The sequence below is a fragment of the Momordica charantia genome (genome assembly GCF_013281855.1).
Source record: "Momordica charantia cultivar OHB3-1 chromosome 9 unlocalized genomic scaffold, Mcharantia_2.0 BLBB01000009.1, whole genome shotgun sequence".
NCBI classification, from domain to species: domain Eukaryota; kingdom Viridiplantae; phylum Streptophyta; class Magnoliopsida; order Cucurbitales; family Cucurbitaceae; genus Momordica; species Momordica charantia.
The window spans coordinates 27,464,989-27,483,612 of NW_028275167.1; the positions used below are offsets into that span (position 1 = coordinate 27,464,989).

An 18,624-nucleotide genomic window follows, 5' to 3' on the forward strand; every position below is an offset into this window, starting at 1 on the left:
TTTATCCACTAGCAAAATTGAACCCATTGATTATTTGTTGAACAACAGCTGTGTGGTAATTTGAAGCATTGTACAAAAACAAAGAAAGAAATGGAATGAAAAAATGAAAGAACAGCTTATAGAAACATTATTTAGAGGGAAATATTTAGAGGAGCTTATAGAAACAGCTAGTTCCATTGAGAAGGATCTCGAAGCCTTTCCCACATGGGCACTTCAAATGAATCTCCAATGAATCTCCCACCCTCTCCACTCCCACACTTTCTTCCCCTTCATCTTTACAACCACCACTCTGCACCACCATTTTTAATGCTAATTTAATTAATGTTGTGGGGAAATTCCAGAAATTAATTAATCATACCTTTTTTGTGTCCCGTTCTTCGTGTTCTTTCATGAGTTCATTCCACAACTCATTCATCTCCCTCAATCGCTCCTTGATCCCTGTCAGCCTCTGTAAACAAAAGAAACATAAAAATATAATTGTATTTTGATTTTGATTGGATCCGTTTGACGAATACTTCAGTACATATTAAAGAAAACACAAACCTTGGAATCAGGGCTGTCTCTAGTGGGGGCAACCTTATTTGGGGATCCGGAAATGTTGTCGGGGCCGGGAGATGGATTCGGGTCAGAAACAGTACGCCGGAGAGGCAGCGGCGGAGGAGGCAGAGTGGGTCCGTTAAGGTGTTGGGCCGGGTCAGGGTCGGAAAGGGAGCGGCGGAGGGGGGAGTGGACCTGGATTTGGGCTGAAGGCCCAAAAGGGATGGGGAGATCGATCCTGGAGAAAGCGTGGGGGAGATCTTGACTGTGATTGTGTTGTGGATCAAGAAAGAGCCTCTTGGAGGTGGAGTTGGGGTCTTGAAACGGCGTGGGAGAGCGGCGTTTCATGGGTGTGGCACTGGCGGCGGAGCGAGGTTGAGGGAAGCCGCAGGAAGCACAGTGATGTTGGCCTCCGCCGCCGGAGGAGTTGAGGCACAGCATCGAGAAACGGGGATCCAACACCTCGTCTTCGCCCTTTTGGGCTTCACACGATTCTTGAACCAGATTGCTCATAATGATGGAACTGGAACGCGAACAGAGAACCTGCAAAACCAAGAAGAAGGTTGCAATATTAGTTTATGAACTTCCAAGATCGATAATGGACTGATAATGAGCGAGATTGACAGAGAGATCAGTGGAGAAAAGAAAACCCTAACTTGAACCCATAAATGAGATCGGGAAAGAAAAGCGAACCTGGATGGTTGACTGACTACGGGAACTGAAGATGGCGGCGACGAGGAGAGAAGAAGAAGCGACTCCGTTCTTATAGCCGTTGGAGCCAGCGTAAGGAAGAAGCTAACTCAAAATAAAATTATATATATAAATTAATTAAACTTTTTTATATTAACTTTTTTTCTGAAAAGAAAACTTTTTTATATTAACATTTAGAACTTCTCTAAAGTAAAATTATTAATACAATTATCTAGTCTCGTGAAATAAAAAATCATACAAAATTATATTTAATAAAAAACTTTTTTTTTTTAAACTTCTTTAACTCCCATCTCTCCTCTAATTTTTCTTCGTATTAATGTTTAAGTTGAAATTGTAATATAAATTATATTACATAAAATTTTATTACTGTATATGAATTATAAGATTTTTTTTTTCAATTAAAAAAATTGTTGACTTCAAACTAGTTTGAATTTTAAATTATAATTTCATGACATTTCATATTTGTATCAGAAATTGTAATATATACTAGAATAGTTTAAAATAAAATAATTTTAAATTTTAATATAATTTATTTAAAAACTATATCTCTCACCTACCTATAATATAATCTTTTAAACTAATCTTTTCTAATGACAAATAATAATATATCATCTTTTCCTAAATCTTATTATTAATTTTTTTAAAAGCTTATATTATGTAAAGATTACAAAAGGCACGTACCTGCCAAATTAAGAATATAGGGATAACGAACCCGCCAAATCGAGAGCTAAGAGATTACCCACCCTCCAAATCGAGACCGAGGTAACAATTTGAACCCGCGAAACCAAGAAGAAAATTACAGTTTATTGATGGAAAAAAAGAATTGGTAAGTTCATCTAAATCTTCCCTGGCTTCAAGGGCAATTCAGGTCATTTTCCAAGAACATGAAGAATTCTTGGGTTTCTTTATCCACCAGAATACTCCCAAAAAATTAGGGTTTCGAGACACCCAGAAGCCTTAAAAAGATGGATAGAACAAACTTATGCTGATAAATGGGAGTCCGTGATTTTACCAGAAACTTGGAATAACTCATGGCGGCCGTGTCCCCTCAAAAAGAATATATACGTATAAAACTCGTTACAATCATGTAAAATGATGTCACAACGTTCATATAAAATAAAATCAAACTCGATTGTACATTTCAACACGTGAAAAATATTAATATATTAAACCAATATTTAGAAGCACTCAGTGGCAGATCCGAACACAAATGCATATAAAGATTGAAAAAATATCAATTTTATACAAGAACTTTGTAATGTGTATCAATTTGCATCTTATAATTGGATAATATTATAATTTTCGTCAATATATCACAAAATTTACCAATAAATTATCACTCATGTGTCAAATGAATTAAAAAACACATATTTTAGTATAAAAATAATTGATATAATTTAGACAAGGATGAGGCAACGACGTCATCGATATTAGAATTGTTCCAAGTTTGAAAGTTTTGATTGAGTTATTTGACATTAAATTTTGTACATTAATCAAACTTAATTTGAGAAACTTAATTTTTGTTAAATTAGACTATTTTTATAGATTTTTAAACTGAATAGATGAACTAACATAAATTATTTGAGAAACTTGATTTTTGTTAAATTAGAATATTTTTGTAGATTTTTAAACTGAATAAGATGAACTAACATAAATTTAATAGAGATGAAAATTATAACATTTTTTAAGATTATAACTTAAATTTATACAATCAGATGTAAATTTAACTATTTGGTCAAAGAAAAATTTAAAATTACTTTTTAAAATAAGGATTGGATGTATTTTGTGGAAAAAAATCACTTATTTAAAAGAATTAAACGTTAATTTGTTAAACAAAAACATTTTTCTTTAAAGAATTAGACATAGTTTAATCTAAAGATTTTACATCAAGATTGCAAAAAATCTATAGAATAAAAGACAAAAAAACAAACAAAATTATCTAATTCAATTGTCATTACTTTTAATAACTACTCTATTATTCACATGATTTGATGATGAAAAACTATTTCTTTATGGAAGAAGAACAAATTTTATTGTATAATATCAACATATTTTGAGTTGTCTATGCATTTTTCACTCTTAATAAATTTTGACCTGCATACATTTTTGTATTATAAAAAATAAATTATACTTTTCAACTATGATGAAAATTAATAATTTATTAAATAATTATTTAATCTAAAATAATTGCATTAAAATAACAGTCCAATTATTATGCAATTACTTTCATCAATTTTTTATTTTTAAAGAATTCTTAGCTTTTTATATATATATTCATTCAAAGAAACCCTTTCACAAATGCAACAAATATCTAGACAATAAATATATCAATGCAATCATTAAATCAACAATTCAAGGGAGATGGAGGCATCAAATGGGTTATTTCCTGCCTATTTCTTCTATACCATGACCTAGAAGAAATCTATCAATAATAAAGATAAATAAATAATCTTCTAGCTATAAACAAAAATTAGTTAATAAACTATTATCTGATGACTGATGTCATTGAACTTCATACTTCTAATCATGTCATATGCATAAATCAATCCTATTAAGATGGAACCAACAACATAACTAATATGTGGTCACTTAAGAGTTGCTTAAGAATTAAAAATAATTATCTTGACTTGGTGACATTTAACTTGATAAATTATCTGACAACTCAATTTTAGACTCAATATTTAATACAATCTGTTAGGGAACTAGCAACTCTGAAAATCTGTAAGTGCATTATTCTTCTCCAATCATAAATAAATTGAAATAAGCACCTGTTTTAGAAATAATATCAGCAATATCACATTCCAATTGTAAGTAAATGGCTCAATAGAATACTGCTGAAGAGCTATGGCATGTGGTCGAATGCAGATGTAGAAGCAACCAATCAAGAATTAGAATTTAAGCAAAAAGCAATCATTTCTATCATACGCTTGCCAGTTCAAAAACAGATACAATGCAACCCAGAAGCCCACAAAGTTTCTTTTTATTATTATCTAGTTCTTTAGTAAATTGCAGATAGTTGTTTCTTCAGCAACTTTCTGAACTTTCAGAAAGTTCCGCCGGAGGATTTTCTGTGGGTAAACAATAATGGTTTCTCATCTTCAGTTTGCGAGTGTTATTAAAAAAATTTTCCCTTGTGAGGTGGATGATCTAATGCTTTATAATGTTAGAGTTTTTGAAGTGTCTTTGGAATTAAAAGTCAATTGGGCCGAATCTTCAGTTAGGACTCTTTTTGGTAATGGTGAAGGTTCTTTTGGCTAAAAGCACTCTAAAACGTAGGCTTTCATATTCTACACAAAAGTTATCTATGAGTTAGAGATGAAATCTTTTAGCACATGAAATTGTTATTAGATACTAATGAAGATTATGCAAACCATATTATTTAATGGCCACTTAGATTAAACAGATAACGAATGGAAGAATAGAATAGAACTCATGACTGGCTGAAAATAAATAGTGGGAGGAGCACACCAACAAAAAGAGAAAAAACAAGTGAGGCATTTCATATATATGTATTTTATGAATTCTAAAAAAGTAGAAGGATGAATAAAACTTACGTGCCATTTCTATAATCACGAAATAAACTCTTCCAAAATTTGAGCCACGACCAGCAGATTGGTTGACTTCAACTTCGTATCTCCATGTAACCCGTTAAAAGAAAAAAAAAATCCTTTATTATTGTATTCGTTTACTTGGGAAAACTCACAGAATAAAAAGTAAGTTGTTCTCAACGTAATATGGAGAGGACAAGAACGCCAAAGTCAAAACTACTAAGACTATAAGTAGAAGGAAGCACCTGCCTTCCATGAAACACTTGTTTGCAAAATAAATTGGTGCATCAATCCAAACAATCATAATTCCATTGTAGGCCTCAGAATACTATTGAACATTTCTATACACTGTAGTGCTAGGAAGACGTCCCAACAGAGCTATAATAGGAACAAATCAAAGAATTAATACTAAAATACGAGGATATGATAGCAAGATATTAGAAGTATATTAGTCATCAGCAAGCAAGTTCGTTGGAAGAAGGTGGTTATAAATAAGGTAAATCCAGGTAAAGTAAGTTATGCAATTACTACTCATATTTTACTGTATTTTACCGTGTTTTCTTATTTTTATTAATATCTTAGGTAAGTGCTATTGAATCTATTCTGGTCTTGATTCTATTCCCACTAAGAATAGAAGTACGTTAAGCAACATAAAATTTAATAGAAGAAAAAAAATTGAGAAAATAAACCCAAAGATGGGGAGCACTAATTGATTGTTGGTGGCGAAATGAGGGAGATGACCCAATAAAGGATAGGGAGGCATCAAAAGGGTTATATTTCCTACCTATTTCTTCAATGCCACGACTTCGAAGAAATCTATCCAGGATAGTAATAAGTCCTCAAAAGTCAAAACTGTAAACAAAATTAGTCAATAAACTATTATTTGATGTCGTCGAACCTCATACTTCTAGTTATGTCATCAGCATAAGATGGATCCAATAATGTAAACTAATAAGAAGATGGAACTAAATATGTGGATACTTATGAGTTGCTTAAGAATTGAAAATAGTCGAAATCTTTGCTAGTTGTAAAATAGCAATTAAGACCAATAAATAATTATCTCGACTTGGTAACATCTAACTGTTGGGGAACCAGCTCTGAAAAATTGGAAGTACATTATTTTTCTCCAATCATAAATAGATAGAAATAAATTTTAAGAGCTTGATAAAAAATGCTCTGTTCTCTCTCCTCTCTCTTCCTTCCCTTCCTTTCCTTTCGGTCTCTCTTTTGCTGTTAGTTTCTGAATTAGCCTGTCTCTAGCTTGATTTTAATCTTATTGTTCGTGGTTCATTCCGAATTTTCATTAAGGAAATCAGTAGTTGTTGTATTGATGGCTCCTTCTTCTGTATTTGGGGTGAGAATGATATGTTCAGGGTTGAGGATGTGGCAAGGAAAACGGTGATGTCCCTACACTCTTCTCAATTTTTATTGTTCGAAAATCACATGTTGGAAGTTAATCAGCAATCGATTCCGAACTCCTTATTCTTTCAGCTACGCGATGATCTTGGGCAATGTCGTATACAAAAATACAGAACTAAGAACATTTGGTTTTTAGAATGGGTGGTATGGCCTTCTACGGGTGGTAGGAAGAGCGTACTTGTCCCTGCTGGATCGAAGAGAGATGGTTGGCAAGTATTTTGGAAGATGTTGAAAACTTTCTCTGTCAGGTTTACAGAAGCTCAAGCTTCGAAGATGGTAAGGAATGTCGACTCTCTACTACGCAAAATGCTAATGTAGTAGGGAAACAGCTTCACCAGGAGTTTTCGGAAAGGAAAGGTAGTTTTGTCCCCAAGTCGACTCCAAAAGATGGAAGGTCTTATGCTGAAGTGGTTGCTGGAAAATGTGAGTTAAAGCCTGCAAGGGCCTCCGGCATCATCCATAGGATGCTTGAGGAATCTAAGGTGTCTAAAGTCGACAAACTTCAAGTTTATTGGGTTCAAAAAGAAGAAGAGGTGCTGGAGTTAGATTGGAATCGCCTTATGGTGGTTTCTAAGGGGTGTGCACATGACAATTGGAATGCGATTTCCAAGGCTTTAAAATAAAAATTCTCTCTTGACTGTGTGATAAATCCTATCATGGTTGATAAGGGTCTCTTGAGATTTTCAGGGGATAGGATGCTTAAGCCTTGTGAGCTATCTGGAAAGTGGAGAAAGATAGGAAAATATCATATTAAATTAGAAAAGTGGAGTCCTGCATAATAGAAAAGAGTTCATTCAGGGTTACGGTGGTTGGATAACAATCAAAGACCTATTTGTATTATTGGACTCGTTCTACTTTTGAAGCTATTGGTAGGCATTTCGGGGGATTACTGAAGATTTCTTCAAAGACTCTTAACATGTTGGAGGCTTCAGATGCATTCATCAAAGTTAAACCTAATATCTGTGGTTTAATGCCAGCCACTGTGACCATTGCTTATGAGAAATATGGATCTTTTGAGATTAGGGTTTTTGTTAATCGCCCTCCATCTTCAGTAGTTTCAGTTGGTTCCAACTTGGATTTTGAACCACTATCAAACCCTTTGGATTTTGAACCACTATCAAACCCTTATCAACCACTATCAAACCCTTAAGAAAGACACATCCATACTCACAAAAAAAATTTTTTGTCTGAGGATCAAAACATTTGTAACCTTTTTGACCTGAAGCATAGCCTAAGAAAACACATTTAATAGCGCAAGGGTTAAGTTTCGACCTGAAATGACTAGGTGTGTGAACGTAAGTAGTACACCCAAAAACTTTGAGAGGTAGATCAGAATATATGCGGGATGTTGGAAAAATATTTTTAAATGACTCAATGGGAGTTTTGAAATTTAAAACTTTAGTAGGCATCCTATTTATTAGGTAGGTCGCTGTGAGAATCGCTTCCCCCCATAAATATTTTGGAACATGCATAGAAAACATTATAGCACGTGCTACTTCAAGTAAATGCCTATTTTTTCTTTTAGCAATCCCATTTTGTTGAGGAGTATCCTGACAAGTAGACTGATGAACCATACCTTTTTCTTTCAAAAAATTTCCCAAAAACTCATTAAAATACTCAGTTCCATTATCAGAATGTAAAATACAAATTTTTGTTTGAAATTGAGTTTCAATCATCTCATAAAAGTTTTTGAAAATGTCTTTCACCTCAGATTTTTTTGAGGTTAAATAAACCCAAGACAGGCGAGTATGATCGTCAATGAAAGTAATAAACCATCTTCTTCCACTATGAGTACTGATTTTAGAAGGACCCCAAACATCACTGTGAATTAAGTAAAATGGTTTGGAAGCTTTATAAGGTTTTGGAAGATATGTGGAGCGATGATTTTTTGCTAAAAAACAACTTTCACAATTAAAAGATGAACAATCAATTCCCTTAAATAACTTTGGAAACAGATATTTTAAATAGAAAAAATTGGGATGTCCTAGTCTACGATGCCAAAGCATAATTTGTTCCCTAACAGAAAGAGAACTAATACTACTAAGACCCTGAGTTATTTTATTACTAAAGGTACCTTCATCAAAGTAGTAGAGACCATCAATCATCCTACCGCGGCCAATTATCATCTCCGAGTTCTGATCCTGAAAAATACAATGGGATTCAAAGAAAGTAACACGACAGTTAGAATCTTTAGAAAGTTGGTTAACAGATAAAAGATTACATGCTAATTTTGGAACATGAAGAACAGACTGTAACGAAATTGTCTCAGTCAATTTAATGGTTCCTTTGCCTGCAACAGAAGAAAAACTACCATCTGCAATTTTAACCTTTTCATTGGAATATGAAGGAAGGTATGATTCAAAGAGATTAGAAGAACTTGTCATATGATCAGAAGCTCCAGAATCTATAATCCATGGAGATGAGTTACTACACGAGAAAGCCTTAGAATAAATACCTGTTTGTGTCAAGGATACACATGAGTTATTAGAAGGTAAATTGGAGGATAGCAATTTTAGGATTTGATGAATTTACTCTATACTTGAGTCACCACGACTATCACCAAACATTTCTCTACCATTGTCAGTTGAGATTTGGACCATTTTAAATAAACAACTTATCCTGAACAACTTTGCCTGAACAAAAACTGACAACAGAATCACACCACCAGATAGTAATTAACCAAATCAAATCAGGCCACAAATTGATATTAGAAAGGAGATAACCATAACCAGGAGAGTCGAACCAAGTCAGAATAAGTTATGGCAGATGAACCAACCCGAGCCGATTTGAACCAAAGCCCTGAACAATGCAATACTTAGAAAATCTCCGATGGACAGGATTGACGGTAATTACAGAAGCGGCGGTGAGATCTGCAAGCAGAAGAGGTCGACTGTGAGCAGAAGATGGCGACCGACAAGAGTGCTGGCAGATCGAAGACGGCGAGGATGTGCGCCAGGCAGAGATGGGCGATCGCGAATACCAGACGAAGGGACGCGGAGGTCGACTGATGAGGGGTCACGACGCGGTGGATCTGTGCGGATGACGGAGACCAGCGAACGACAGGTTGCATCGCGGATGGGAGCAGCGGCGGATCTGTGCGGATGTCACCGGTGCAGATCAACGGTGAGGACGACGGATCGACGGCAACAGCTGCGTTGCCGTGGGGAGTTCGTCAGAGGTAGACTTACCGGAAGGAGGAATGGATGCCGACTAGGATTTTGATTGACGGCTAGGGTTTTAAAATTAGGGTTTGATATTTTAGATGATGGCTAGGGTTTTGAGAGTTAGGGTTTACTTCCTAAGCTCTGATACCATGTTAATTTGAGAGAGTAAAAAATATATTCCATGATTCAAACATGTAACTTAGGTCTTCTTACATAGGAGAATGACCTACTACAAACAAGGAAAGTAATAAACACCATAAAGACTGAATATCAACAATAAAGACTAAATATTGACAACTAATATTGACAACTAATATTGACACAAATATTGATAAATCCAACATATACTTGTAGATTTTTTGTGTAATTATCCTTTACTTTTACTTACAAATAGTTTTACAGCCATTAATTTCTTCAAGTTGAAAGCTATGATAAAACATATCCATTATAAGTTTGAACAAACTAAAAGTGACAGTAAATAATTATCTAAATAAAACTACCGTATCAGAACAATTTTAAATACGTACCCCAATTAAGACACCAATCTCAATGCCAAGAAACAACGTAGAAATTGCAGTAATCACCCATAGAAGAAAATCTTTCTTGTCAATGCGCCATAGAAAAATAGCCTCGTCGTAATCCACCTGAAACGATAAGCATCCAAAGAAAGGGAAAATAGTTGTTTCATGACAATAGTAAATGCACGTCCATCTACAATCATGAAAACATAGAAAAAAATGCCCCCATAATAGATAATCTCATTGAAACGAGCAGGGAAATATGTTCCCACAATCACCGTATCATCATGACAATTTTCACTGTGACATCAAGAGATACTTCTAACTTCTTGAGTTTTCCTACTTCCTTTTTCTTGAGCAAAATCTATCAACTTATAAGCAAACAAAAAACCTCACGAATAAGGTGACCAGTTAGTCAAAAAGATGGAAGCATCACAAGAAGAAATCAATATTTTATTCATTACACAAGAAGAAATTTAGAATTAGGCTATAGTTTCAAATAAGATGAAAGTATATAATTTTAGTTTAGAGTTGTACGAACGGCAGAGAGTCCAAACAACTTAAGATTTTTATCCCCACATAAGAGACGATATCGTTAATTTCAAAGGATAACAAATGGGAAGAGAAGACATTCTCCCACCAAAGTAGAGAGAGAATGGATAGTGTAAGCAAAAGGCAACCAACCCTAGATTCTCCATTTAGACAATCTGCCAAAGATTCTTTCAACTGCAAGGAACGAGGATACCCCAAATGAAGATTTCTAGATACACTAAGGGCCAAGTCCGGTAGAATGAGAAAAGGAAGAAGCGTTGGTATTCACTTGCCAATCCTCACAGTCCAATCAACTTACGCTTAATCGCCTCATAAAGAAAGTCAGAACAAAAATCTGAACAGTATATTTGTAGTAACAAACACAACCATGATCATGCTCCATTTGCTAATTAACTCTTTTTTTTTTCTCAGGGTGGTAGCTAATTAACTCACTTATTAGATAAAATGTACATTTAGTCATATTTGTTAATATCATCAGAAGATTTAACTAAATGAAAAAAAAAATAAGAAAATTACTGCATTAAATTCGGCGGTGCTTACCAAAGTTATTACAGCAGAGATCACAATGGCAGCCAATGCACACTAAGACGACAAAGAACAAAGAAGCAGAGTTAGCATCTTCAAATAAATAATGTGATGGTGGCTTTAAAGACACGAATAGATAAGTGGTTAGAGTACAGTTTAAATGCTTGATTTTAATCTAACCTAACATCTCTAGCTTTTCCAAGTTTATGGTACAAATAGCATTGGAATCTCAAATTTACTACATTATTCCCTCTGCTTTTTCAAAACAATAATCCATGCATTAAATCAAGTTCAGTTAAATGAAGTCAAAGTCCAAAACGAGATATGGAAGAGAGTAATAAGATATAATTTAAATGTTAAAGTCAATTTGAACCTCAAAGTTTAAGCTTTGAAGACTAAAAAAAGTTCAATATAAAAAAAATCACATTTAAGTTGTCTTAGCACCTATAATGATTGCAGCATTAGTATTATGACCTTTTTCTAAGAGGAAAAATGAACACAAAGGTACAACAATTATATGGTAAAAGTACATATTACCACCCTGGTTATGTTCAATGTCTTTTATAATACGGAGAATGGAGATAAACCTGAGGTATGTACTTAAACAATGGAGTCAAGAAAAGAAGGGCCCCACCCATGACCATTCCTGTAACAATCTGAGATAAGCCAGTTTTTACTCCACTTTCGTGGCTCACGGCTGATCTTGAGAAAGAACCTACAAAACCAACAGAAAAAAAAAGAATATATATATATATATTTTCATTTAACAGAGAAATCTCAAATTCTTCTAGATTTCGTGCGATAGTGAATCAATTATTAGCAACCATATGAGATAAGTTGTAAAAGATAGTTGACATGTTGTGGGATATGCTGAAAAAAATGAGCCAACGACATTGGATACTCCAAGACCAAATAACTGTTCAATAAGATATGAACTATAACTCACTTTTCGCAATGTGAATTAGCCAGTTTCAAGAGGTGTAGAAATTGAAAACCATTTCCCAAGGGCAAATACATACCTCCTGATTTGAATCTAACTCGTACCCGTTCTTTGCTGCTAATGCTTTGGCAATCCCAACAGATTCCCAAGAGCAAGGAATGTTCAAAAGAGACCACTAAGCGTTAAGCATGATTGTCGTGTAAGCAACAAACTTAGAGGGATATGAATGACTTCTCCTACCAATATAGCAACTCCTGTGATCAGAAATGCAGTTGGAATCAAAGACTTCACATGCTCGAATCTTTTAGGAACAGAAAACTTTGGAAGGCCTTGGGGAATGTCTCCAACCTAAACCATTACCACTTGTTAAAAAGCATTATGGCTCACAATAAACATATTCATATTATGTTTCTAATTTTTTTAATAAATTAAAAAAAAAAACTACTAAAAGACTAACAAATATGTTGGCGATTAACAGTTATATGCTCTAATGGCAAGATAAAGAGCAGATTGTCATGACTATAAGTCGGTTACAACCAGAATTCAATATCGTTTGTATGAAATAAAAAAGTATGTAGTATTTCACTTAACTTACCAAGGTCTTCATTAATGCCTTGTTCATAATAAGCACACATCGTTGCTAAATTTAGTTTATGGAGCACCAAAAAGAAATTAAATATGATTTTGGTTTAAAGCATATTATTCTAAACATCATCAGCATGAAACTGAATTCAATCTGTATAAAGTAATTAAAAGATATAGAGAAAGGATCCTAAATTTTTATTATCAATGCTTACCAAAGAAATGGAAGGTACATTCAATACTTTCGCCAAAGTTCCCATACTCTGAGAAAACGTGAGTGCTTCCTTGTTTTTCCCTAATCACGAATGCTAAAATAATAAAAAGAATCTGATGAGAAGTTAAAATTATCAATAAATAGATAAGATCCCATACCAAATGCTTCATGATCTGAAGTACAGCAAGGATGACTGACACCATTATGAAGTAACAATGCTGTTGCGACTCAGAAATGTGGAGATCGTAAGATCCTCTAAAGTTTGATTCGATACAAAAAAAAAAAAAAATCGGATTGAGGAGTTCCGTGATTCAAGTTCCATATTTGGCGCGAAAGAAAAGATTGATTATGGAAAAGAGAGAGAAATAGGCGCGAAATTATATTAATTCCTCAAGACATTCACGATCAATTACCAGATTAGGGTTTTCGGATGAATTTGATCTTCGTGATTTGCAGTACCCAACATTAATCCATTGAAAAGGAGGATATCAGATTAAAGTTTAAACGTTAGGGTTTCTGATGAATCGATCGAGCGTCACAACGGATGATCCGAACATCGAAATTTGGATGATACTGCGAGAAATTAATAAAAATATGAAATCGAAATTGGTAGGATTAGGATTCTAAGGTTCGGCCGAAATTTCGGTGAAACCGCAAGACATTGATAATATTTTACAGAATCGGAATTAGTAGGATTAGGGGTTTCTTAGGTTATGAAGTTGTTAATATTTAAAGAAATCGGAATGGGTAGAATTAGGGTTTCAAAAATTGTGCAGAAATTATGAAGAAATCGGGATTGGAAGGGTTAGGGTTTCATCGTTCCTTGCATCTCGATCTTCATCGTTCCTTGCATCGGGGAGAAGAAGAGACATTCCAAATAATTCGGAACCCGCCTATCGCTACACGAAGATAAAATTGTGAAGCCCGCCAGTTCCTTATTTATAACCATTCCCTAATGTTCATTCTTCAGTGTCTGCAGTCGATGTGGGAGTGGGACATCCAATTTCCACATTCTTTTCCCTACTTTTCTTTTTTGTTTTTATATTACATTATTTCTTTTATTTCACTGCATATTGAAAATGAAGTAAATTCATCAAATTTATATACCATCAATATCAAAACACCCAATATTTTAAGACATCGAGAATAAATATTTCGAATTTAGTGCCATAAAAAAATACACACATTTAGAATTTAGTTATATTGAAACAATACTTGATAATCTTGTTATATTGAAACAATCAATACTTCATGATAATTATTATATCGAAATAATCAAACAACTTTCTAATCTTGTTATATCATGAGTCAAGGAAACTAATATTTCAAGGAAGCTATAAATAGCACCAACGGAACATATTTTTAAAAGCAATCAATAATTCAAGATAATCATTATGAAACAATGAAAAAAAAAAACATTTTAAAGCAACCATTATGACAAAGTATTGAATGTTCAAAAGATTGATATAATCAATATTTCAAGGCAACAAATATTTAAAGCAATCATTCTATTACAGTAGTCAATATTTCAAGCCCATCAATACCAATATTTCAAGGAAAAGAAAGCAACAATACATCAAAGCAAATGACAAATAAGACAAAATAGACATTTATCGAGACATCTATTATATCAAAACAATCAATATTTCGAGACATCTATTATATCAAAACAATCAATATTTCAAGACGAATACTTCAATGCACCAAGAAGTTATGAGTTGGAATCCCCACCCCCACATGTTATACTCAAAAAAATACTTCCCAATTATGTCAATGCAACGATATTTCAAGGAAAACAAAGCTACTATAACAAAACAATTGATAAATAAGACAAAATAAAAGGACTAACCAATAATTTAAATATCGATCAACATATTGACATGTCGACGTGTCGACAACCTCCACTTCGACAGGGGAGGAGAAAGTCCTTTTTCCCCGTGTCGTCAACATATCGCCAATATACAAATGTTGCGATATCCACAACATTTCGAAAATGTCTTTTACTAACATCAAAAGGCCCAATTTTTGACAAAGGCCCAACCCAACGATTAATTATAACCTAATTAAGTTACAACTAAAGTCTTATTTACTAATTCAAAAAATTTGTACCAATATTTGCAATTTACATGTCCATCGACCTGTCCGTAAAATCGGGACATCGATCTCAACATTTGCATCAACATTGACATTTCTAACATTGGGACTAACACACAAATAAATATTTTATAAACCAACAAAATTACCGAAACAAACTTCATATAAATTACATCAAGACAAATACTTAGAAGTGACCAATTTTTCAAAAAAATCATATCGAGACATATTTATCAATAAAACTATTATATCAAAACAATCAATACTTCGAGACCAATACTTCAATGCACCAAGAGGTTGTAAGTTGGAATCTCCACCCCATATGAACTACAAAAAATAAAATAAAAATACTACATAACAATTGATAAAATAAGACAAAATAATAGGACTAACCAATAATTTAAATATTGGTCGACACATCGACATGTCGACAACCTCCCTATCGAAAGGGGAGGAGAGAGTCTTTTTTTCCCCATGTCGTCAACATATCGCCAAAATAGCAAATGTTGCGATATCCACAACATTTCGAAAATATGTCATTACTAACATTAAAAAATATTTACTTTTAAGACAAAAGGCTCAATGTTTGACAAAGGCCCGACACAACGATTATGGTTAATCATAGCCTAATTAAGTTACAACTAAAGTCTTATGTCCATAAAATCGGGACCTCAACATTTGCATCGACATCGACATCGACATTTCTAACCTTGGGACTAACACACAAAAATAAATATTTTATAAACCAAAAAAGTTACCGAAACAAACTTCATATAAATTACATCAAGACAAATACTAATATCAAAGCAATCAATATTTCGAGCCCATCAATATTTCAAGACTAATACTTGAAATAAAGGAAAACAAAGCAACTACTGTATTAAAGCAATTGATAAATAAGACGACAACTATTATATCAAGACAGATTGATGTACTTGAAGCTTCAAGACAACTACTATATCGAGGCAATCAATATTTCATATTTCGAGGCAAGAATGTATATGGTATATTCAAACATCATTATATTGATGTACTTGAAGCTTAAAGACAACTACTATATTGAGGCAATCAATATTTTCCTGCGACCCATAGTTTAAAACAACCATGACATGGACACATGATTTATCAAAACAACTACTATCATATCAAAGCAATTGATAAACAAGTCAAAATAACATCATATCGACACATTATTTATCAAAACTACTACTATTATATCAAAGCAATCAATATTTAGATCCCGTCAATATTTTGTGACCAAAAGAGCTAATTATGTTTATGCATCAATATTGCAAGGAAAACAGAGAAACTACCATATCAAAGCAATTGATAAATAAGTCAAAATAATAGGATCAACACTCGAAGAACAAAATAAATATATAATGTATGGATGCAACGCACGAAAGATTTATCCCAGAATCAACGACCTATTGCTTTCTGGGGGCAACGACACTATCCAAGTGGTTGTGGATAAGCTAAGTACATATGCAAACTTTATCTCAGCAAATAACAACCTCTAACCTTGACAAATAACAGCCCTCCTTGAGATAAAGGAAGGATGTGCCCAAAACTACGTTTTGAACTCATGAGGGACCATGAATTTGTGGTCATGTCGTTCGCTCTTTCTAATATTTTAGGTGATACATTTTAGGAGCTAATGAACCAGCTTTTTCGTCCTTCCCTACGAAAATTCATACCTGTTTTCTTTAACGATATTGTGATATACAACCCAAACGAAGATTCTCACATAACACATCTCACCATGGCGTCTAACATCTTGCAGAACAATAAGTTGAACACCAATTTGGAGAAGTGTCAATTTATGAGGGAAAAGATTGAATATCTGGGACACTGGGTCTCTGCAGGCGGTGGACGTTGATCCATAAAAAGTAAGAGCAATGCTGCAATGGCCTCAACCACGTAAGCTTGACAGAGTATTACCACCATTTCATAGAGCATTACTTGTCCCTAGCAGCCCCAGTAGCTCAGCTTCATAAGAAGAATGCCTTTTGCTGGGATGAGCAAGCCACCGCAGTCTTTGTGATAAAAATGGATGCCTCAGGTATGGATTGGGCGCAATTTTGTCCCATAATCAGCAGCCTAATGCTTTCTTTCGCCATACCTTACCCCAACAGGCCTGCCTGAAACCAACCAATTTATGAACGAGAGCTAATGGCAGTGGTACTATCAAAGTTGTTCATGGTAATAACGGATTTAGCCAAAGATAGTAAGGATGGACCAACATACTCTAAAATTGATGGAACAGAGAGTAATTTAACTCGAATATCCGAAGTGGATTTCAAAGTTGCTAGGGTACGATTTTGAAATTTAGTACAAGTCAGGGTTGGAGAATTAGGCAGCATATGCATTATCCTAAAGCACACCAGTAGCCCACACAGCAGCCTTTTCAGCACCGACGCTATTAGACACCTAAATAATGACCCATACTTGTTCATGGTAATAGCGGATTTAGCCAAAGATACCAAGGGGAGCCCCAAGTTTAGTATGCAACAAGGCGTGTTGAGGTATAAGAACTGCCTGATACTGTCCAAGAAGTCTACTCTAATTCCTACCGTTCTAAAGTTACACCACAACTGGATCTATGTTCTTAAAAGCTCAAGGCGTACTAAAGTCCAATAGACCTCTAAAGCATGTAAAAGCTTAAACGCAAGGCACAAAAAAGTGCGGGCTTTTTTTCACGAAGCGTTTTATGTATAAAAATAAATAAAAATATATATCCACATATAAAACATGTAAAAGCAAAATAAGATTAAAAAACATTATAAGTTTTTTAGCATAAAGAGTCAATGGTCCACAAAAACATGAAAACAATCCTGAACTAGTACGATAGTTCAAAATAAAGAAATTCTAACATTTTGTTTTAGAGAGAGAAAAAAGAGAGAGAGCTTGCTGTTTTAGAGAAATGGAGGGAGAGCTTATTGTTTTAGAGAGAGATAGAAAATTAGAAAAAGTGAGAGCGGGCCTTACCTTACCGTCATGTAGGTTGAGAAATTACAAAACAAAGAACCTTGTTGGGAGTTGTTTGAAGTTGGAGAAGAAAGAGAGGGAAAAAGTTGGAGGAAATCGTGGAGGTTGTTTTAAAAATTATGGGATTTGGCCCATTTTCAACCAGCAGTATGTGGACTTAAAGAAAAAAGACCCTAAATGCAAGGTATTCTGTGCTTAGGGTCATTAGGGTTTTTTTTTTTTTTTAATTTTGTAACAAACGCCCACAAAGCACAAATTCCTTGTTCTTTGAGGCCTCCTCCGATTTGCCTCGCCTTTTCAAGGCAAGGCGCATACACTGCCGCATAGCGCCAAGAAGCGCTTTTTAAAACATTAGACTCAATAATGGGGGAGACACTCTAGGTTTCTTAGGACCTACTAAAGATTAACCCGAGAGAATTATTGGCAACGGATGAAGGAGGATGTCAAGGACTATGTGGGGCCATGCCAAGTTTGCCAAAGAAATAAGATCGTTGCAAACTCTCCAGCATGCCTACAACCTCTACCTAATCCAGAACGTATATGGGAAGATGTTACCATGGGCTTTGTCGTGGGTTACCAAAGTATGGGGGCAACGACACTATCTTAGTAGGTGTGGACAAGCTAAGTAAGTATGCACACTTTATCCCTTTAAATCACCCATTTTCATTTTCAGAGATTGTGGATGTTTTTGACAAATAAATTGTTCAACTACACGGGTTACCTCAGACCATTGTATATGACAAGATATTTGTGAGTCACTTCGAGTCACTTCTGGTCTGAATTATTCCAGTTGCAAGGGACCCATTTACGTTGAAGCACAACCTACCACCCA

At 34.3% G+C, this 18,624-nt stretch overlaps 2 protein-coding genes across 4 annotated transcripts in view; both read right to left on the reverse strand.

Moving 5' to 3' along the window:
- On the reverse strand, nt 1–5,070 carry LOC111010096 (uncharacterized). Of its 2 annotated transcripts, none has more exons than XM_088117133.1 (5): nt 4,803–5,070; nt 1,231–1,332; nt 544–1,080; nt 359–448; nt 1–289 (listed from the first exon to the last, which is right to left on the reverse strand). In XM_088117133.1, exons 3-5 carry the CDS (start codon nt 1,048–1,050, stop codon nt 146–148), a joined length of 741 nt encoding a protein of 246 aa, XP_087973259.1. In that variant the 5' UTR covers nt 1,051–1,080; nt 1,231–1,332; nt 4,803–5,070; the 3' UTR covers nt 1–145. The 2 variants fall into 2 exon arrangements, with proteins under 2 accessions (XP_087973259.1, XP_022139101.1); XM_022283409.2 differs by lacking the exon at nt 4,803–5,070 and adding an exon at nt 1,930–2,833.
- LOC111010094 (sulfate transporter 4.1, chloroplastic) overlaps nt 3,559–18,624 on the reverse strand; it is a 26,438-nt gene continuing 11,372 nt past the window's right edge. The window contains exons 7-17 of one of the 2 annotated variants that reach the window (XR_015787109.1): nt 12,712–12,804; nt 12,155–12,168; nt 11,994–12,037; nt 11,830–11,890; nt 11,562–11,689; nt 10,990–11,031; nt 9,907–10,023; nt 8,290–8,356; nt 5,581–5,648; nt 5,042–5,174; nt 3,559–4,882 (exon numbers count right to left, since the gene is read on the reverse strand). Coding sequence is in view for 1 of the 2 variants with exons in the window: in XM_088117134.1 (XP_087973260.1) it covers nt 5,581–5,648; nt 8,290–8,356; nt 9,907–10,023; nt 10,990–11,031; nt 11,562–11,689; nt 11,830–11,890; nt 11,994–12,037; nt 12,155–12,168; nt 12,712–12,731 (561 nt within the window). In the remaining variant the exon portion in view is untranslated. Of the gene's footprint in view, nt 5,175–5,580; nt 5,649–8,289; nt 8,357–9,906; nt 10,024–10,989; nt 11,032–11,561; nt 11,690–11,829; nt 11,891–11,993; nt 12,038–12,154; nt 12,169–12,711; nt 12,805–18,624 lie in introns of both variants that reach the window. The other variant, XM_088117134.1, reaches the window with a different exon arrangement.

Bases quoted from the DNA above. Each gene is read 5' to 3' on its own strand.
- LOC111010096 (XM_088117133.1), bottom strand. From the start codon at position 1,050: ATGAGCAATCTGGTTCAAGAATCGTGTGAAGCCCAAAAGGGCGAAGAC. The intron at 449-543 runs GTTTGTGTTTTC...TTTTGTTTACAG, and splicing joins GAGACAGCCCTGATTCCAAG to AGGCTGACAGGGATCAAGGA. The intron at 290-358 runs GTATGATTAATT...ATGGTGGTGCAG, and splicing joins AAGAACGGGACACAAAAAAG to AGTGGTGGTTGTAAAGATGA.